General features: G+C 39.8%; 2 protein-coding genes across 2 annotated transcripts in view; one reads left to right on the top strand and one right to left on the bottom strand.

Annotated features, from left to right (window-relative positions):
* The window catches only part of ARHGAP28 (Rho GTPase activating protein 28), a gene marked incomplete at both ends in the record, with an annotated part of 70,842 nt that extends 58,509 nt beyond the window's left edge, over positions 1-12,333 (top strand). The window contains 7 exons of the mRNA XM_084280319.1: positions 2,876-3,038; positions 4,513-4,595; positions 6,385-6,582; positions 7,290-7,433; positions 9,626-9,750; positions 10,400-10,464; positions 12,242-12,333. Coding sequence (XP_084136445.1) covers positions 2,876-3,038; positions 4,513-4,595; positions 6,385-6,582; positions 7,290-7,433; positions 9,626-9,750; positions 10,400-10,464; positions 12,242-12,333 — 870 coding nt within the window. The remainder of the gene's footprint in view (positions 1-2,875; positions 3,039-4,512; positions 4,596-6,384; positions 6,583-7,289; positions 7,434-9,625; positions 9,751-10,399; positions 10,465-12,241) is intronic.
* A 5,205-nt stretch (positions 12,334-17,538) lies between these two features.
* LAMA1 (laminin subunit alpha 1) overlaps positions 17,539-22,564 on the bottom strand; it is a gene marked incomplete at its 5' end in the record, with an annotated part of 103,645 nt that continues 98,619 nt past the window's right edge. The window contains 4 exons of the mRNA XM_084279905.1: positions 17,539-17,810; positions 19,433-19,655; positions 20,732-20,865; positions 21,436-21,589. Coding sequence (XP_084136031.1) covers positions 17,650-17,810; positions 19,433-19,655; positions 20,732-20,865; positions 21,436-21,589 — 672 coding nt within the window. The 3' untranslated portion in view covers positions 17,539-17,649. The remainder of the gene's footprint in view (positions 17,811-19,432; positions 19,656-20,731; positions 20,866-21,435; positions 21,590-22,564) is intronic.

Genomic DNA, 22,564 nt, shown 5'->3' on the forward strand with positions numbered 1-22,564 from the left:
TGGTTTAATTTATTTCAGAAATCCCAAGTTGCTAAACTGAGATAAAGATCTTATTCCATGTCATTTTAACCTTTGTGTCATTTTATTTCTCATTTATCTTCTGTGATCTCACAATTTCATGTTCCAAGCGAGAGAAATTTGGCCTGCATTCACTGTTTGGCAGCCCCAAGTACTACATTTTCACAGGCTATTTGTGTGCTGTGAACATGGGATAGTTGGTACCCAAAAACCTGACATTGTGGTGCAGTAATGCTTGCAATTGTTTCTCCAGACTAAATTGGTTCCAGGACCTAGAAGCCTTAGGCAAAGGCAAATTAGGAAAACAAGGGTTTTTTTTTTCTAGGCTTATTAGTGTCTACCTCTTTCCTAGATTTTTGGGGATTTTCCAGTTTGGTTGTTCTTTGTTTTGTTTTTTAATCTGGTTTAAACCACTTCTTATAGTTCATCTCACTTCCACTTTCTCACCGTCAAGAAAGCTTGCCTTGCTTTCTGAGTCAGGAAGTCTCAACATCATGACAGCCACACAAAGAGTCATGTTGAGGACTGCTAAACATTGATGGGCTGGGGATCATAAAAATAACTGTACAAGAGAAAGTGGCATTACACAAAACGCATGGAAGATAGGTGGTAGCATCCCAGCTCCCTTCAACTCTGTGGATTGCTAAAAGCACGCAGCACCTTGCAAAGTGCCACATTTTGCAGAAGGGAGCTCCTCATTTGGACTGTTCTTTGCAGCTCCCTCATTTTTTCATACAAATACATAAAGTATTATTTCACACGATCTCAATTTTTTCCAACCCCTCTGGGGAAATTACACAGCAGGGCTGTGCCCTAACTAATTAAAATACTTTCATATTCTTTGCATTTACTGTACTGCGTCTTGTTCTTATTCACAACCTATATCCAGGGAGCTGCTATAAGATATGACTTTATATATAACTCTCCTATACTGGGTGGTAAGTTAAACTCTTCATATGAAAGTTTTAAATTATTTGAGTTTTGGCTTCATTTAAGTCTGTCCAACAAGCCAGCCAGGAAAAGAGAGATTTTTTTTTCAAAGCAGATCCAGATTTCATCCTTCCAAGCCTTCATACATTATTATGACACTAGGATTTGAGGGCATTCCAATTTTATTTCAGTCTTGTTTGGAGAAGGAAAAGGCATATGGAAGCGATTATAGGTTACTCTTCCATAAACCAAAGAACAGAAGAAATAAATACAAGTTTTCCTCTGTCTGTAATCTGGTTTGTAACAAAAGCTCCAGTAAACCAAAAAATGCATGATAGTCTACTGTAGGATCAGTCACATTTAAAAAGAGACTGCAAAAGTTTTTTCTAAAAGTACTTAGGTGCATGTGTATATATATATGTATATGGGGACTGGGTGTATAAATATATGCATTTATGCTTGCCTGTGTAAAATACGTGTTTCAAAAATCTTGCTTTCTGTTTCTACGGCTTTTTCCCAGTTCTCAGCAGAAAAATGTGGAGTAGTTTTCTCTTCCCTTGTGATTTTGATGAGGTGAGGATTTCTGTTCCACATTTCCCAGTCAGTTAGTGGGAGAGAATTTAATCCAGGTGTTTGTATGGATTATGTGCAAAGGATGTGAATATAGAGGAAGCCGAGAGAGCCCAGATTACAACCAGTAAAATGTGCTAGTAAAAATGAGATTGTAACATTATATACCAATTCCTGAATGGCCTTCTATTTCCTTTTGTGCCAGCCATGTCACTCCATTATGTGTGACCATATTTGACATGTAATTTCCTTCTATTCATGTGAGGCACAGTAAACAAAATTAATTTTTTTTAAGCTTTTCTGTCTGAATGGACTAAACTTTTATGAAATTTTAACATGCATTTGACAAAAACATGATCTGAAACCTGAATATTAGTTACAGATGTATTTTGTCATAAATAGTCTCACTAAAAGCAGGATAAACTTCCTATGGAGAAGGCAGTGTTTGCCCAGTAATAATTGTGAAAGCTGCATTATTTATGGGTGTCCTTACAATAGCCCCCTTCAACCTCATTAACTCAAAAAATTGTTGAGGACCTTGCATTTTCCAAACGGTGATCTGGATTTGAAGCAGAATTTGTTTCCTACTAGGAACCTTACTGCATATGTTCCAGTCACACATCTGTGTGAATTATTGATTAGTTACTCTCCAGAACTAAACAGACCTCTGTTACAGAGCTTGATGCTCACACCAGAGAACAGGAGGATTGAATGGGCACCCATAATGGTATAATCAATTCTGCCTTAGATATCTCTTGTAGTTTTTGAGGAGGTTTTTTGGCACATAATAAGTGGAGGTTTTCTGACAGTAATGGTTTGGCACCTTCATTTTTTTAAGAAGCTGTGAAATCTAATTATAGCTGTCCTAACAGAAAACATCCTGAAGACAGGAAGACCTGAAGTTAAAACCATTTACTCAAGGCTCATGGACTCACACAACAGCAAATTGTCTAGCAAGTTCACTGGCAGTGAGGAAGAAATGCCACTACTTTGTGATTTAAGGGTCAAAGCCTCTGGAGAGTGTTTTAAACAAAAAGAACAGTTATGCTAAAAATCCTGTTTAGCTGAATTTTCTGATTCTAGTTCTAAGATGCTGCACAAATTGTCTTGCTTTAAAATGGGTCACTGGCTTTGGAAAGCCAAATTTAGCCTGGATTGCAAAATATCCCCAGGAATCTGATCTGTTAACCTGCTCTGAACTCCACACAGCTGTACATAGACTGCTACTTGTTTAGGGCTACTTCAATTTAACTACAGTGTAAACCTGTCTGATGTTTGTAATGGAATTTCTGAAGCAATCTCAAACTGATGGGTCAAAAGGAATGATTAAAGGTCAGATGTTCCTTTTATCTTTCAGAATCTCCATCAAGAACTAGAGGCAAAATTTTATGAAGACACTTTTGACTGGGACCAAGTACGAAATAACGATGCAGCAGGACTGCTGAAAATGTTTATAAGAGAACTCCCAAGCCCGCTTTTCACAGTAGAATATCTGCCAGCTTTCATCACACTAGTGGAAAGTAAGTGGAAAAGGAGTTAGTATGAACTCATTTAGGTAAAATGTAATAGTGATGAAGGGAAGAGAAAAAAAGGCCCAGTGCACGGACTGAACATTTCATTTTTCTCCAAGCTTTCTATTCAAATGTAAAAAAGTCTCAGCATTTAGTAAATAGCAGAGTCTTGTTGTGTGAATGGCACAATTGTTTAATGTGAGATTTGAAACCTGTGAGCAAACAATGGCTGAGCAGTGACATTCATATATGGACTATGATTCACACAAATTATAGATTTCAGAAACGAAAATTTCTGCAAGGTAAAGTCAACTCACTGACCTTTAGCTGATACCCATTGGATCTATTGCATTTCTCTTAAGGGTTATGCTGAGGTCACAAAATTTGTACAAAGATGTATGTGATCACAGAAAGCTTCAGGCAGTTGGGTTTTGTTTTCAGTGTACATACACCCTCTCACTCTCGGAACATTTTGTCCCTATCTCTTCCAGGAAGAACACAGTAATACCTTGCAGTACCTATTACTTCATTGCAAATGCACTTGAGCTAGGACAGAGTGAAACTATCAGGACGGTGACTTTATCAGGCAAATTGTTACAGAAAACTTAGAACCTTTACACAAGGTTGCAGTCGAAGTTTTTCATGTCTCCATGAGGTAGTTTAAAGGGCGCAAGGAGGTGACCCTTTTCTGTAAGCTTCACGTACCTCAGTGAGCTCCTTGTGAGTTCCAGACTGTATGCAGTTACGATCGCTTAGCAGTTTAGATGAGAAGACTGAACAGGAGGTGTCTGTGCAGAATAAAGTGACTTTTATTCCCTCTGAGAGATACACTGTCCCCAACATGAGCTATTTTTTTTCTCCAAACCCCTTTCATCCACCCTGAGTGGAAGCAAATGAAAAGAGATTATCTTCCCATCTTCTCCACCCCAGCTTTTCTAGCGAGCATTGCACAGTATCAACATATACCAATCGCTGAAAACATGATGCTGTTTTGTCACTGCCAAGGGGCTCTACGTTTAACTATTGTGCCAGATTTGGAACAAACACTTTTTAAGTTAAAAGCAATAAGTGTGCACTCCAGTGGCACAAGCGTTCAGTGAATTAATAACTTTAGATGAAAAATTTTCAGAAAATAAATATCCATTTCAGTTTGAAAAGAGGAAAATATTTGAACCATATTCACCTCATGTATCAAAGGTAAACTGGCTAATAACAAAAAACACTAGCTTCTTGCTATTTGAACAGAAGTTTACAGATCCTTGTCTTCCCCTGTGACAAAGACACAAGAAGATGATGAAAAAAACACTCATTAAATTGATTTTTTGTTTGGGAAAAGAGCTATGTGAATCAGCACCTAAACATGCTAATCTTAACCAGGTTGATGTGGTTGCTGTGTTTCTAGAACTGCTGACCACCAAAGGTTTTTACAACAAACCAAACAGAATGGGGATTTAATAAAAATATTTATTATTTATATTCATAGAAATTTCCAAGATCAAGTTACAGCTACAAGCTTTGCATCTGTTGATCATGTTGCTGCCTGAAGCCAACAGAGACACAGCCAAGGTAACTTCTTCATTTGCTATCACCTGTCATCTTTGGTTATTTTGACGTTTAAACAAGGCACACTTTATTTTTCAAACAGACAGCAATCAGCCACAGCACCATGAAAGTATTAATCTGTGGTTTATTATTGTTTCCTTGAAAAGATGTTCCAATTCCCCAGCTGTCATTGTTTTCTAAGCAATTAAGAAGTAGTTCTCGGAGATGTCCAACTGCTGGTGTCAGAAAATGGCTCCCAGGCACCATTTATTCTGGAGCATCCACTTCAAAGAGGCATGTTCCTTGCAGAGTTTGGAAAAACAAGGTTCAGTTTCTCCATTCCTGTATAAATGAAATTCTCTGGGATGAAGTGAAATGAGGGTTTGCCTAGTGCAGTCCGAGTGCTGAAGGGCTCGCAGTGCACTGGACCAGACAGGATGTAAAAACCCCTGAAATGTACACGTGTAACACGGATGTCAGGACCTCAGCCTCAGCTGTTTTGCTGATGCCCACACCCATGTACTCATTCCTGACACAGACATGGTTTCTACAAGCATTTTTGGGAGCTTGGGAGCTCTGAGATCTGACCCTAAAAGACACTGGTTGCATCTTTAGATTTGTTTCCATATAAAGGAAACTTAGGTGAACAAGCTGCCTGGCAGCAGGCAATATCTGCACCAGGTCCTCAGCTCACCAGGACCAATGCAGGTTCCCCCACCTCTGAAAGTCTCCTACTGGTCAGTTGAGATGCAGCCGTAGGAGCCCAGGTGCTTTCCTTACCTGTATTTATTTATACAGTAACAAGGAACATGAATAACAACCCGCTTTAAAGCCTTTGGAGGTCTGCAAGTGCTCTCTGAAGAACAGGGGTTATTTCTTCTACCAATGTCTGTATCAATATAGAGCAGTATATATAAAACACATGCCAAATGAGTAGTCTTAATTATTACTAGGCTTTTGTACAAGAATAGAAGTGATGAGAAAACTGAATGCATCTCTATTTGCAATCTATAATGAGATTTTAGAAATTTCTCCAACACAGTTTCTGTTTTGCAATTCCTGGGTTTGAAAAATGTTTTAATTACAATGTCAGGAGGGTACCAAGACAGGGGGTTTAATGGTATAGTGTTGCAAAAGGACTCATTGGCAGACCCCAACTCTAACCACAGCTGCAATCCATCCTATTCAGTCATTCAAGCAAAATTCTGAATAAACTGCCCAAAAGGGAAATGAGTTTCCTTTGACTCTGCCATGCATGTGCAGAAGTGACGTCAACGAACAACCACTGAGAGCTTCTTGCTTTCATTAGCCCGGAATAAAAGTTTAGGGGTTGTTGGCAGAAGTTCCTCAAATTATATGATATACGGGACCGGTGCACATCTGAAGAGAAGCTGATCACCCTAGTGACTGCGATATAAAAAGCCTTGGCCAGATACATCAAAATGGACACCTTGAAATCTATGGAGAAATTAACTATTCCATTGCAACACTTTTATATCTTTCTTGTATTAGAGGATTTGGAAATTTAATGCAGACAATATACTTGATTTATGGATATGGGTTTATGCTCTGAGTGACAGATAATTTATCAGTGCGTATTTTGATAATATCAACAATTCCTCTGTGGCTGAAACAGGTAGCTGTGCCAGCACATACCAGAGTAATCCAAATTAGAATGCAAAAAACCTCCAAATTTCTCCTCCAAGTGCACCTATAGCAGCTTTTGAGCCACATACATTGTGCATTTGAAAACGTTACATTTAAGAAGTAAATGTTTTTGTGAGACTCAGAGTAACAAGGATTGTTTTTCCAGGCCTTTCTTCAGTTCCTGAAGAAAGTGGTTGCCAACGAAGGGAAAAATAAAATGAATTTGTGGAATGTTTCTATGATTGTTGCACCAAACCTCTTCATCTACAAAGGGAAACGTGCAAACCAACAAGAAATGCAAGCAGCAGCCACCACAGCGCACATTGTACGGCTTTTAATTCGGTACCAGGACATCCTGTGGACAGTGAGTAACGTTGGTTACCTCTTTATGACTCCAGAACAGAGAATTATTTTGCTATGGGTAGCAACTTGGTAGAAATCAAAGTGAAACGAGCTTCCTAGAAGAAAGAGTTAGCTATTCTTTAGAAACTGGCTGGGGTCTTCTATATGTAGAATGAGATTGGGTGACAGGTATCTCTGGATGGAGGTCTATGTCACCTTTCTAGCATACCTTTTAGCATGAATTGCCCTCTGGAGGTACCCGTCCCACACCACTGATTATACAGGAGAATGCATAGGGGAATGATTTAATCTAGATGCCTATGTGAGATATCTAGACTGGAATGAGATTAAATGACTGTTTAAAGTTTAGCCCATAGTCCTTGCTGGACTTCTGAAGGTTGGCATGAAGAGGACGACAGCGTCAGCTCATTTCCTCATAACGACGATGGAGGGGGGGGAAGGGCAGCAGGGGGATTGCGAAAACCGTCTCCTACTGAAGTTCCTACAGCTGCAAACATCACTGGAAAGATTCACATGGCATGAAAGATGATCTACAGTTTCATCAAGGGATAGCTGAGGATTACTGGAGGGAGTTAGTAATCGCATGTGCTTTCTGGGAATATGTAGAGCTTCTGCTGCCTAATATTTGGAGCCTTTCTAAAGCTGCAACACCAATTTTATGAGGGGAAAAAATAGTGTATATTCTCAGCTCTGATTTCCTCCCTTTAGGTCCCATCCTTCCTGATTTCCCAGGTGAGAAAAATGAATGAGGCAGCCATGAACAACAGCAAGAGGCAGCTGATGTTTGACAAAGGAGTGAGAAAACTTCTGAGGAGAAAGACCATGGAACGGGAGAGGCCTGAAAGACCAGAAGTATGATAAAAATATATCATTTTCAAGGGCAGATTTAACCAGCCTCCATTCTTCCTTATTTTATAAAAGCTTCTGGGGGTGGGGAAGAAATTTTGCCATACAAAGGAAGCTGTTTTGGGAGCTATTCTGAAAGATGTTCTTCCCAGTCCAACTCCCTGATAAGACAAAGCTTTGGGGATTGATTGAGAGAAGGTGAGGAGTGCAGAATGATTTCTAGCAGCCCAGGCTATAACCTGTTAGAAACACAAGCTGGTTTTGTACCTGTTTTATGAGAAAATGGTCATGTATGGACTGTCCTCAACAGCAATGCTCTGTAGATAATCAACAAATGCATGGGTCTGTAGTTGAGCAGTAGGATGCTCCATATTAGAATTACAGTTACCCGTGGCATGGTCCAGGCCATGCAATATTCTCTTTGCAAGCTTTAGTTTCACAGTTTTGTACTAACTTCCTACGCAGAAAGAAAATCCAGTTTGCCTAAAATAGACACCAAAGCTGGGTCTAAAATTTAACGATTTAACAATCTAACAAAGTAGATTGTGGTGTTATTTTGCTGTCTCCCAGAGGGCAGAGGTGGATATTTTTGAGGACTTCCAGAGCTCCAGATGCAGTTCAGAGTTAGGAAAGTCTGACACAAAAAATCTTCCTTTGGAGGTCTTAAAGCCACCAACTGTTCTCCCACACCTGGATATGGAGTTTAGGAACTTACTTGAGGTGTGCTGCTTCAATGGGCACCTAAATTTACCTTACATATTAGGTATAACATAAAATTTGGGCCACAAAGTATGTTATGTACATGCAAAACATATACAGTCCTTATAGCAGCTTATATGTAGTATTTTCATGTAGTAACTACCTTTAATAACCTGGACAAAAAAAATCTTCAGAGTCTTCCATGGAGGTTTAAAAAAATGGAGGTGGTGAAGTGGAAGAGAAGTAAACAATGAACTGGTCAAGAACACTACAATTATTGAAGAACAGCCTTGAAGAATGAAAGAAAAGACAAATTAGGAAGGTGTGATATTAGCAGATTATAACAGAAAATGAGCCACCTAACAGACAATGTAGAATAAGCAGAAGGGAATGTCTAGGAAAAGAACAGAAAGAAATTATCTGCATGAATTGTGAATCCGTGCTAATTCAGCTTTTTGGAGAATTCATTTGCCAAACTATTTTGGAGAATTCATTTGCTGAACTATATTGTGGGTAGAGCTTTCAGTCCTGCTGCAAGCAGAAATAGAGAAGTTTGTTTAAAATGGTGGCATAGACTACTGGGACGAATACAGTGAGACCTGAGGAGAGTCAGTTACTGCAGTCATTGCACCTTTGGGAAAGACAAGTTCATTGATCATACTAATTGGCTTTACATCTAATAAAAACAAGACTAGCCATGGCAGGTAGCTGAAATATGAAGGGTAAACTGGAGGCAAACTCTGTTTGGATAACTGAGTTGAATTTTGAGAGCACTTAACACAATCCTCGGGTCTCAGATGTTCTAAATTACACAGGGACAGAGACTGGAGAGACTATTGTACTGTGCTCAGCATGGTATTAACTGGATTAGAACTGGAATGCAAACCTTGCTAATTGATTTATCTGCCATTAATCATGCAAGAGTGCATAAACTTCATAGATGATCGTTTGAACCCTACACGAGGTCAAATTTCCAATTAACAGAAACCATATGGTACTTGGGTATTTTACTGTACATAAGCTTTGGTCTAGTTGAAGCTGTAGGAAGTGGAAACAAAGAACTGGATCTTCATGCCTGAGGAAAAATCCATCTTTAAAAGGGAAAGATAGTAATTGTAATGTATTTTTAAATGAACAGTTGGTTCACTGACCAATGTTAACAGAAATAACTTTTAAAGTCTCAGAAAACAACTTGACTTAGTCTCACCTCAAGCAGTTAAAATTCAAGGCCTTTACTATATTCTGCATGTATTTATGTGGCACTTTACCAAGGCGTCTGCGTCTTTGTGTTGTATTTCATTATACTGTATCTACAAATTTGCATTTGTATGACTGTAAATAGAGTTTTTTGGAGTAACCGAGCGAATCCAGGACAGTGAGATTTGCAAGCAACTTTGAACGAGTTGCAGAACTGCTTCTGAATGGAGCTGGAATAATATTTGCCTTACTCTATCGAATATTGATTTTAGGGCGCTGTCACTTTTCCCCCATACCTGCAGTCTGACATACCCGAGGGGGTGATAAGAGTTTATGCTCCACTGCATTCAAAAGTCTCTATGGCAATTCAGCTCAACAGCCAAACAAAAGCCAAAGACATCCTGGCTCGATTCCGCTGTGAAAACAGGTGGGTAAATCAGAACATTGTGTTTTGCCCGAACAATAATGTCAGAACCATTAATGAATAGATTGTTCCCTTTTCAAAGACTCACTGTGTTACAAGACCTACTTTTCTAATCTAATATTACTAAATTATGGTTACATTGGTCAAAAAAAATTTAATCATTGCTTTTATTCTTTATATTTTACTTAATAGTTGGCTGCTATACAGAATCAATCTGACTTCTGTTATGCCACTACTAAAAACATACGTTTTTATAGGCTCACGGCATAAGGAACCCAGAGGAGTTGTCTTACGTCTGCCCATAAAAATTTAATGGTTTTATTTCTGTAAGGTAATAATTATTAGCAGTTACAGGAAGTCACAAATGGTATCTGACAGTGTTTTCTGCTAAATCTTCCTACGTGACCCCATGATTCTGTTCTTTAAAGAAATAATAAAAACTAAATAATATAATAGAAGACTTAGTTAACTGTAACACAGTTATCTACCTTTGTAGCAGGTTCAGTTTTCTGCAGGGCTCTGTTTGGTAGAAGTTTTTTGCTTGTGATAAGTTCACAGGGGCAAAAATAGCAATTTTAAGCTTAATATATGTGGCACTTGATAAGGCAGTGGTTATAACAGAAAAACAAACTGAGGGTTTTTTCTATCCTAGCCATGGAGCATCACAGAAAATAAGAGGCCAGATCCAAAGTTTACATGAAATTGGAGGAAATATAGGTAAGTCTCATTTTTGAAAATTCAATTCTGAATGACCTTAACCTCCTAAAGCACCACAGGGCAGTGCTGTTTTCGGACAGCTGGGTCTCTCCTACCCTGCAGTCCATCTGCAGGAATGGAGCCTGACCCAAAGCTGTTAAAAGCAATGTAACCCTTCTGACTCCAGCATGACTGGAAGAGCACCCTGCAAGAGGTAACGAGCAATGGCCGAATCTCAGCAGGATTTGTGTTGCCACGTTCATCCGACCTTTCTCTTACCTCTCTGACTCTCATAATTGAGCCCTTTTCCATGGTTAAGAGATTCTTAGTCTCCCTCTCGCAAGCACGTTCTACTTTGTTGTCAAGCCTTTTCCCGAGACCTATTTCTTCCTCGCAGTATGTAAGTGTTAACCTCCCCCAAATAAAAGCTACACAACTCAGCTGCTGCGTGTATGGGTGTACTATACTCGTACTAATCCGTGTGTTTTATTTAGATGGTAAATTCTTTGCAGTAGGGATTTTGTCTCTTCCGTGTTTCATGCAGTGACGTTTTTTGTAATAACAACAGTGGCTTGCCACACAAGTTCCTGGACTAAAGGTCAAAAACCAGATTTTAATGTGATGTTGCACAGTCATGACTCTTTCCTTTCTCTATTCATATGAAAATTCTGGATGATCTGTTGGAGTCCTTTTGTCAACTGATTAGATCATTCCTTAATTCTTCAAGATTCTGCTCTAAACAGTTTCTATAAAGTAATTACAAAGCACCACAGATTTGCTTCAGCAGCAGTCAAGAAGCAATGTCTTTATTACTGAAGAATACACTCATAAAGTTCAATTTAACTAGAGATTTGCTTTGCCTTGCTAAATAGGGTGACTAACCAATGCTAAAACAGAACATCCTAAGGGCCTTGAGAAACAATTCCAAGTATCCCCACCTCACTCTTCAAAGATCTGGACATTTAATTTGCATCTTCATTTAAAATTATTTTTATAGTCCTACACCTTTCAGAGTGCCTTAGTCCACTGATGATGCAGTTACTTACAAGTAACCGTACAGAAATTTTGCCACAGTCCTTTGTGCCACAGCAATATAACCTCACCAGTTAAATGGCTTCATCATCCAGTGTTAATGCCGTATAGTCTAACTAATCAACCTAACTCAGGAATTTATTGCCTTGTTACTCAATTAAGAGACACCAAATGCCTCTTTCTGCATCAAAGGCAGCAGGGACCACCCAACTCCTAGTCTCTGTGGGCACCTAATGAAACCCTCTAACAGCCAGACTTCAGAGGGCTTTTTTTTGTTGTTGTTTTAAATCAGCAAAACAGCAACTGCCAAAACCCTTGATATACTCCCAGTATTTCTTTGCAAGAACCTAGCTGGATGGGAATGCATTTAGAAATAGTGTAGAAATGAAGTCACAGAGCTGTAATTCCAGCCCAGTAACTCCAAAGGAATAAAGACGCCCATACTGTGGCACTTACAGAGACAGTGCTATTACCGCTTCTAAATAAACCATAATATTTGTTCACCGTTGGACTAAATGCCTTGCTCCCAGCTCAGTGTGATGCAAGGTGTCTTGTCCGGGCATGAAGGTGAAACTCTCACTAACATCAGCCGCAAATTTACCAAAGCCCCTGTCTGCATCCAGGCAAGATGCTGGGCACGCCTAACTAGGGTTGCCATGTGCGAGTCAGAGATATGTTCAAGGGCGTTCTAACAAACATAGCTCTGTCCCATTTACTAATGTGCTCAAAACATCCCACGATTCTCAGCTGTCGGCTTCTGTTTCAGGTCAGCACTGTCTGGATCCGGATGCATACATGTTAGATGTTTACCGTGCAAATCCTCAGGCAGAGTGGGTGATAAAACCAAAAGCAAGCTGAAGCAGGCAGCTGTGGCCTTCCGGACAAAAGTCAAATGGACAAGAGCAAAGCCTGTCATTTAAAGAAGTTCTCGACAGAGATGAAACAAAATGGTAGCTACAGGCTATCGTTCCATCCTTCTGTACTGTCCATCTGAAGGTTGCCACGTACTACTTTTGGTATAAACGTTATCACTCCAGCTTCTGGACCATCTGAAAATATCAGATCAGTTATGGTTTCATATGGGTTACACTTGTGCCAGGAGTTATGGAGGACAGAGCGAGGTACGGTGCACAGAAAACAACCTGTCACACATGGAGTTGCTTGTTTCCTGACCAGGTGCTAGAACATTAATTTTTGAGAGGAATCAATCCACTGGCAACCACGGATGCATGAAACACTACCAACCACAGTGCAACACAGATGCTTCAGAGAGGCATTCAAGAATAAAAGGTATCTGTCAAGTGTGAGAGAGAGGATCTCGACCTACAGTGGTGCAAAGATATCACTGTGTGAGAAAAGGAACCCTTTCTGCTGAAAGCAAAGCTGTACAGTGTGCATCACTGCAATATTTATGTCTCTCAGTCACTCCTCAACGAGTACCTGATGCTGGGGGAGGGAGGGAGGCAGAGGAAGAACGACTCTGTTGACAGCTATACTGCTTTACGTATGTACCACCATATATATTGCTACCAGTCTTCCAAAATTTTTGTCTGGATCACTTGACTGTGGGCAATTGTAGTGCCACAAACCATTTTCTCCTTCCTTCCCTTACACACACTTTGGGAGATAAATGCTCAGAGAGAAGGGGCTTATTCCCCTGGTTCCATCTTTGACTTAATGGTCTCAGATTTAAGTCTGTGTAATGCCATTATGTACATGTTAATGGTGCCACTTACAGCTGTCACCTTTTTTGCTAAACATTATAGTTTCTTTTTGTACAACCTAATTCTTTCTTTCATTTATCGTAGCTTTAACATGTAAGCAACTCTTATATTATTCAGCTGCATTGAGAAGTAAGATCTTTGGATCTTGTATAATACAGCGTAGAGAAGAAAAAAGTGATCCCAGTAAGCAGAGGGATTTAATACTCTTACTTAACATTTACACATTAGGGCCTTAAACCCATAACTAAACTAGGCCCAGTTGTGCTGGGGGTTTTAGAAATGCATGGCAAATCGCAGCTCCTTTTACAGATGGCACGCAGTCTGTGAAACAGCCGAAGCTGGTGAGGGAACAGGGGGCTGCAACCACCTTGGGAATGCAGCACAGCAGCCAGACAGTGGATCTAGGATGCAGCCAGTCACAAGGGCGAGCATCAATCTTCACCCGTTCCTCTGGTTTTGGTCTACACCTTACAGAATGAGAGCACGTTTGTTGAAGGAAGCCTGGGTGCTTATGCCTCCAACTGCACGGCAAAGTCTCTGTCATCGGATGATGATATTGCACAAGGAATTCACCCACAGTCTGTGGGTTTTGCTCTTGATTGGGACACACAGATGAGGCAGAAGCCAGTGTTCTGTTTACAAGGTAGTGATGTAAAAGTGTTCCTAACCAAGTCCTCCAGGTGAGCATAAGAAACTCTGTCCTGCACAGAAACCTGTGACTTGTGATGCTGTGTTGAAGCTGGGTGATGAAGATCTTTGTATTCTATAACCTAGCCTCTGGTTCACAGTTACTTGTGCTCTCCAGCAGCTAATTCTCGCAGTTAGTGTCCAGTGAAAGTAACCGACATTGGATCAGTAATCTTACCAGCAACAGCTATATCAACAAAGGGCAGGATCCAGCCTGTTGTTCTGACCTTCTTGACATAAAGACCGATCAAATTTAATGTTATTTGTTCATGACCTTTAAAACAGTGATTTTTTTTAAAAAAAAAATTTAAAACACTAATGGATGCAGCTACATCCAGGTTAAGACCAGGACAGTTGTATTGTAGAATACACTACTTATTCTGACAACTATTTATTTTAAGTGTATAAGAGAGAGTAGATCTGTAGTTTGTTCATCAGTCTAAGCATAAATGTTTTGTCAAGTGCTTTGTTCTCAATTCCTTTTAGCTCCCTCTGTGGCAATGGACAACTCTTTGTACTACGTTGCAGTTTTCTTTTAGCTGTAAAACAGGACGAGGACTTTCCTTACAAAGGTAACACGAGAATTAGTTAAATTCCACTCTTGGACCTAGCCAAGCAATTCCCTGAGCAGCACAGGAGTTATGAACAGCCATCTAGGAAGGACAAACTCAGCAAAGGGATTTTATGTGGAAAGCATTTTGAATACAAAGAGCATCATATAAATGCTAAGTATCATCGTATTTATAGCCAACGGAAGAGCTTTTATGACTATACAGAAAGACTAAACATTAACTAAGGAATTTGAAACGTCGTAGCAAATCAGAGAACTCTTTCTCCAGTTCTTTTGGACAAACACAATGACCTCATCCGTCTTGCACGCTCAGCTCCCCCTCTGTTCTCAACGGCCTCGCAAAGGACAGTACAGAGCATCCATATGCTTACGCTGTAACTTGCTCAGCATATTATGGACCCTGACACAAGGACTTCATCAAAACTCTTTCTGAAACAGATCTCACTCTATTCCATCGAGGATAGAATGGGTTTTGGGAAGACTTTCAGCTCTTACCACATCACAACTTAGGAAAGCTGAGTCTGATGTAATGAAATCTATCCTGTGAACACTTCCTTTTCCTACATTAAAACTGCCTGTGACTTTGTAAGATGTGTATTAGCAGAGGGACACAGCTCTGCATACAGTGCCCGGACTGGTAGAGCATGGCCAAATCCCTACTGTCTCCGAAAGAGAATAGCAAAAGCCTTTCTAGATACAAATGGACCGAATGACCTATGGGTACTCTGGTTAATACTGGTAGACATTAAGTTGTTTTGTGTTGTTGTGGTACACTAGCTTGATTTAACATGCAGCAAACTGACTGATCTGACATTTTTGACTATGAGGTCTGAGAGGTTTAGGCCTTGTGTTTCAAAACGCTGGTGCAGGCACCCAGAATTTTGTTTCTCCTAATAGCAGCTGAAGGCAAAAAACAAGTTGTGGTGGGACAGTCACCTAAGAAAAAGCAACATACATGGAAAACTATTAATAAGAAAGTGGTAGCAAGCAGGGAGAAACTTATTTGGCAAGCCCCAAAGATGCCTCAAGCATTTATGTACTCGCCAGTCCTATGAAGACAGCCTTTTGCATAGCAACAGAGAGAGAGAGTGTATTGCAAGAAACAGGCATTGGAAACAGACTGGAATGCTCTAACCTGTTCATGCAGCTGAAGTCATTAGAATGTGTACGTGTGTCCAAATGTGTCAGTCTCTATGTATAATATTAACTACCTCACTCTGCATTTTCCAGGAAAAATATTTTGGCTTAGAGGTTTAGTATTCCAAAGCCCCCCTATTGTTCATCTTGCCTCTCCACTAGTCTTTTACATTGATAAAATGTTTCTCCTGCTAAGGGGCAAGATTTGGAGTTTACCAAAAAAATGCCTAACAGCAGAGATATTTCAGGATACAGATAAAGTTTTATCTGAACCACGTTGCCTCAATTGCTGTTTGTAATGTGAACCTGATGAGATCAGATCTCGGGGTTAATAGGTAACAAAGACAAACATACTGTGTTTCAGCTTTTATTTTTCAGTGGCTTTCCATTAACGTGCGTCTACTCTGGAAAACAATACAGCGCCACGAATCAAAGCAAAATGTTTGCATGTACATTTCCCTTACAATCCTCATTATGTTATGTGTTTTGTTGAAGTAAGCCCACATGTATGTGTATTTGTACAGCAGAACATGTCCATTGTATTGTATCCATGTCAAAAATAAACACAATACCAACAAAGCAAGCTCTTCAAACATAAGCACGTGTTTTTTGGCAAGAAGCAGGTGACAGACATTGCAAAAAGCAGTGGTGAATCCGTCTTAAAAACAACTCTGTTGTCCAGCACCTGAAGAGCTGGCTACACAAAGGACCACATTCTGTCAGCCTTGCTCAAGTGGAGCTCTTCTCTTGGACTACCTCCACACAAGGTGCAAAATGATGCTGGTCTGAATCCTGCCTCATTGAAGTCAGTGACAAACCACTTTGGGGTTTCATTTGAGACAGGATTTCTTAAAAAATGGTACGGAACTCAGCAAAACTGACTTTAGAACAAATTGTAAAGGTGTATAGTAATAGCCAAAAAAGTCTGCAGGGAGCAAACAAAAATACTGCTAGTTCAAACAGAGAAAAGGAGAGGAAAGTGACTTTTAAAGAACTCCATTTATTAAAGATGTGCCTCCAGGCACAAGACATACCTGTCACAGCTCAGTGACCCAGCCAGTTAGTGACTGGATGTCTGTACTTATGTCACACCAAGCGTGTGTCCCCCAAACCTGGCTCAAGCATAACTACTGGAAGGGTCATTTCAGAAACGAGAGAAGCAGGAACAGTGGGAAAAGGTAAAGGCAGAGCTGCCAACTGGGCTGCTAATTAGGACTCACAGAGCACCAAAGGTGTTTGCCTGTGTCCTGTAAGAGACGCAGTTTCCCCAGACAGATATATTAGTTCTCATTGCCAAAATACATCGCTGCTCCCAAGCCAGACCCAAATCGTTTCTTCCCTGACACATTTTGAAAGCAGCTCTGTACTGTGGAGTTGCTGCTTGTCCTGCCCCTGATCACATCAAAGTATAAACAGGAACATAACCCTCTGAGACAATGTGGCTCTAACAGGGGTCAGAAGGACTAGATATTAAGCCAGAAGGAAAAGGTAATGGAACTGGCATATAACATATAAATAGGAATTATTTGTTAAACTTGGAATATGAGACCTTCCAAACAATTTAGTCCTTAGTCTCCTGCTCCCTCTGCTGGCCTCTATCCACTTCCCTTTTAGCCTTCTGGTTTGTTTTCTTCTGAGATGTATGGATAAATGAACTACATGAAATAATGCACAGTTTACTGCAGCTTTATTATGTGGTCCAAAGTTATTACCTTTTTATAAAATGACCAACGCACAATAAAATGAAATACTGTCAAGTAATCAAAATAAAACATACTGTAAACACTGATTAATAAAAATTCCCAAAAGAAAAATACTCTATTAATGCCACTAACATTGTAGTAGAGGTATTTGTTGTTTAAAACCTTTCAGTTAAAATGCAGACACAGAGCTTCTGACTAAAAACATAAATGACCTGAGTTGGAAAGCAACCAGAAAAAAATAAAAAAGATCAGACATGCAGGCTCTCAACAATTCTTTTCATTATGAACTGAAAATGAAAAATAACAGATCAACAAAAATCCCTCCCTCAGTCCAGACAGGCTTTGCTGCAGTTCAGTGCTCAGCCCCAGGGCAGGAATGAGGAAAGACTCCACGCAGGTCAAAAGCTCTGCTGAAGTCAAACAATTCTGTGTGTTGGCCCTTGGTCAGCATGAGGTTCCTCAAACAGCCACGGAAAGAGCTCTTGCTTGTGAGGCAGTTTTGCTTCACATCAGCTGAAAAACAAATGTGAAATGTGTAGAATCCATTTCCAGTGAACAGTAGAGAGAACCAGGTTATTATTCAACTGCTCCACCTCCCTCCCATCCAAGCGAGAGATCAAACCAACACTTCAGGAACACCAAGTTCTATTCACATTTGGACATCACTCCATGGACAGTCACTGCTGCTTTCAATTGTAAATCATGTGCTGGGGTAACGTGCAGAGTTTACAGAAATCATTTTTGGGAGATTGGGGGGTGGGGCGGGGAGGGAGAAAGACACCCTATATTGGTGTCTTCCAAGTTAAAATTGAAACTGGCAAAAAACCTGAAGCAACAGCTGAGCTGTACACTGTTCTGGACTCCATCAGCAAACCAAAACATGAGATTAGTAGAAAGCCCAACTCTTTTTCTATACAACCTATGAAACAATTCCACTTCTGCAGTACTACTCAGCTAAGCTGAAGCATTGGTCTCTTCTCCATGAACCCTAATCTTTACAGACTGTGTACTGAAAGAATAATTAGCATTGTGTCACCCTATTTTTAAAAAAAATAAAAGGGTGACAAGATGCTGAAAAGACCACTGTGGTATTTCAAGGAAGGCCAAATATTAATCAAGACCTGGTTAATTAGCTACAATTCATTTTTCATAAAGCACAAAACACTGTGCAACAGAAGGCTATGTTACATATCAAGCTATCACCCCCCTCCAAAAGCCTTCTGAATATTTAAAAGCCCAGTTTGCCCTTCGGACCTCACCTGTCCCTTTTTCCACACAAGCTGAACTATCCAAACCGATAAGCTGTGACAGCTGTTACAGAGACAAGCGTAGGCCAGCACTTTACACTACGTTTACAGGCATAAGGTGTTCAAAACCACGCAAAGCCTACCCACGCTCAGGGCAGATGTGTTCATTAAAAGGCATGCCTGCAAAAGGGGCAACTCCTGAAATTCTGTCCTCTTTGTCTTGGCTCAAATTATCAACTAACGACTTGCACAACTTAATTGGAAAGTAATTCAATTTTATACTTTTTTGTGTCACTATCTTTTTATATGACCATCATAGTACGATTGACAGGCTTCAGAGGGGAATTTACATGTAACAAGGCAAATAACCGTTCACCTGCAGTAGCTTGACTCCTGCCTGCACAGCCCTTGACACGAAACATCAGGAAAAATAAAGCAGAGGAAAGCACTTTAGAAACCTTATGTAGATGAACGTGAAAGAAAGCCTTAATAGGAATCTGACTGCAAGAGAACCACACCTCAGCATACACAGGCAGGGAGGTTGTGAAGTCAGAGAGACTGTGAAAGACAAACCATGTAGAGGAAATCCTTCTCAGAAACTAAGGAGCAGGTTTGTGTAGGAAAGTGATAGGAATTCAGGTGATCTTGCCAACACACTCAATGGCTACATGCAGTCCTCCACAAAGACAGTACACACTAATGTTATTATGCTGTGATCTCAGCAGCAGTGTGGTAAATGACAGCAATGATTTATAACTCGATCATGAACTTCAAAGATCAGATAAGAGCAAGAGCAAGGAAGGGAAAAAGCACGTATTAAGAGTCATTCTTATGAGAGAGAGTGAGAGCAGGAAGGAGTAAAGGAGAGCGCAGTATTACTGTACCTACCAGGATAGCCTCCAACATAAATGGGGTTGTTCGTATCTGCAGATGTTGACTGGATGTAGGGATTATCAGTTTGAACCAACTGCCCATCAATTATCAGAGAAAGGCGATGTTTTGTTTTGTTTGCTTGAAGCTTGTGCCACTTCCCATCACACAAACTATTTGCGCCTCGTGGTTCATATGTAGCTGTGATTCTGCCAGCTCCGTTGTTGACGTGGAATAAAACCTGCATAAACAGCCAGATACCAGTGAAGATATAACGTAAGAATACATGAACTGATGTGCCTCAAATCAAAAAATCACAATCGTGTTGGTGCAGAGATTTCCTATTTAATAAAAGTTCAGTGATTACACAAAGCTAACGTTTACTTTGATGGACAGAGTGCATCTTTGTTACAGTATCTTTAAAATCTAAAAAACAGATCTATCCATGCAATGGCCCATTGAGTTAGCTTGGTATATATACTTCAGATTTCAATCTTTCTTAAATACAAATCGTCATTCTGTCAAGGAAGTCGAGATCTGAAAGAAGATCCACTACGTTTAACTGAAGAGCAAGAGAATGGATTCAAAGTGCTTGTCATTGTCAATACATGTATTGATTTAAGGTATTTATTTTTAAAAGCGGTAGATACTTCCTCAACTCTGTGGTGAGGACTACTATGTAAATATTAAGGAGAAAGAATGTCCCACAGAAAGAGTGATATTTAACACTGTCTCTAGCTAGGAAGTTTTGAATAAAAAATGAGCTACTTCTGAGAAAAGGAAATGTTTAAAAGCAATCACGTATGCATTTTTTATGAAGGAGATGAGTGGAGAACTACGTATTGGCTGTTAAAAGGTGTATGGAGCTTAATGGCCAGAAGAAGTAGAGTGAGTTAATGGCTCATGAATATTGAAGAGGATATTACAAAACAGCATGCTTTGTACATAAAACACGTTTACCAAGGACAAGTGTAGCTTTATGTCAGAAAAGGTATTAAGCTACAAGAAAGGTATGTATTTGTCTAAGATACAAAGTGTGTAGTACAGAAGGTCACAGTTGCAGCACATTAACATAAATTACATTAAAAAGGCAAAAAATTCCAGTGACTTCTGCCAACCTCAAACTTTATTATATTATTATGATGAGAAACCTAGAGACAAAAAATCTGCCTGATCTTAGTTTGGTGGGAATTCAGTTTGGACTTTCTGGCTCCATCACATTTCATTGGTGGCTATTCAGTGCTACCCAAGTAAGTCTAGCCCCCCAGGTTTTAATTGAGTCATGTGAAGTGAGTGTGCAGACATAGGGCAGCCTACCTTGCCGTTTACAATCTCCAGCCCAATGGCATCAACCTTAGCACTGCTGACACCGAGAAGAACGCCATGCATTGCTGTCGTACGGAACTCCAGTGTGATGTTCACGTCAGACCGCACTTTGTAACCTTCTCTCACTGAAAAGAAGTTATATAAGCTTCAAACAGAATGCTTGTAACCCACAGTACAAAACAGAATACACATGATGTCATTAAAAGGAATAATAAGCTTAATTACTTTGCTGGGATATGACCATGTATACCTCTGGAAAATCAGTTTTTCAAAGTCATAATTCATATTTTATACTGGAAAAGATAAATACCCAATTAAGTTCATTAATTTAATCATTCTGTCTCAGTTGTAAGAAATGGTAAAGAGCACAAATGTAATCCTTCACGTTACAAGGCCCCTCCATACCCTTTAACAGACCTTAACTTAACATCATGAACACGGATATTCTTAGCTGAAGGAGGAGGTAGTTCATTTCTTTTCCAGTGCTAGGATCATTAGCTCCTCCATTTGTGGAAGATCAGCTGTTTCTGTAAAGGGCTCTTATGGACATATGGAGTAACGTTAGAAATACGGATGCAGGGTACACACACTTTGTGCGAGGAGTCAATTACACACAGTTCCAGCAAGATCTGCAAAGAGCATGCTTTCATTAACATTAATGCAGTAATGCACTGTTTTCATTTAATGGCACTTACCAAGAGCAGCAAAACCACTCCCATCAAAGAAAGTACCATCCTGCACAGTTACATAGCAGGTATTCACAGCAAAGATGGAGACTGGGCTTTCGTTGTCCAGCTGCTTGCTATTAATCATCAAGCTACCAATGCAGGCAGCAATACTGTGAGTCACCTGAGCATATTGAAATACAAGAGTTAGTGTGTAATAGAAACTGCTGCAAGGATCTCAGTGATTCACCTGATGTTATTGTAAATAGGAAAAAAAAATCTCTGAACAAAACACAGCAGGATCCAAATTACATTTCTATGATTAAATATACTTATAAAGTTTACAAAGGTACATAGTATCTTAGGAGTCAAAATAAATATTGCTTAGAAACACAGCATATGCTCTCTATAACATCGAGAGAGAACTGTATTGGCTGGTATGTGAGCAGGGATACACCCAACAGTTAAACACATTCCAAACACGCTTCAGCAAATTAACAAGTAAATTAAGACTTTGTATGACGTTTTGCAAGTACAGATCACCAGAGTTCTATCCAGCAAAAAGATTTCTCACTGTATTTTCAGCAATTAAAATAATTGTTAGCCCCATTATCCAATTAAGTACAGACCAGAAAGCATGCCCAGGTGTTGAGAAACATTGTCATCATCACCAGAATCCTCCCCAAGATAACATACCACACAAGGAGGAAGGTGACAAAAGCCTACCCTATGAAAGCATGTGCACAAAGTATGTTTTAGTCTCAGAGACCACTAAACCCAATCTTTCACAGATATTTATTCACAGATATTTGTATTTGAATGCAACAGGACTCTGGTACCAAAGTATCTGAGATTCTAGGTCATGTTTTTATCTTATATTAACACACACAGGATTTTATATTTCTAACTATTTTTAACACAGAGATTGATAGAAGAAAAAAATCTATTAAGCACTGTTAATAAAATACAAGCCCTAGATAGAGTTGCTAAGCCATACAAAGCTGGAAAGATTTTTCCAGAAAAGGGTCATTACTTTCTTTGTTGTTCCTCTCCCCAACTACTTTTTTTCCCCACCAGAGAAGGGAGAGTGAATTCGACAGCTTTGGTGCATGGTATCCATTCTGCTACTGCAAAAAGTCAGAGACCACCCCGCCACCCC

This window comes from Gallinula chloropus (genome assembly GCF_964237585.1).
Source record: "Gallinula chloropus genome assembly, chromosome: 2".
In the NCBI taxonomy this organism is placed as follows: Eukaryota; Metazoa; Chordata; class Aves; order Gruiformes; family Rallidae; genus Gallinula; species Gallinula chloropus.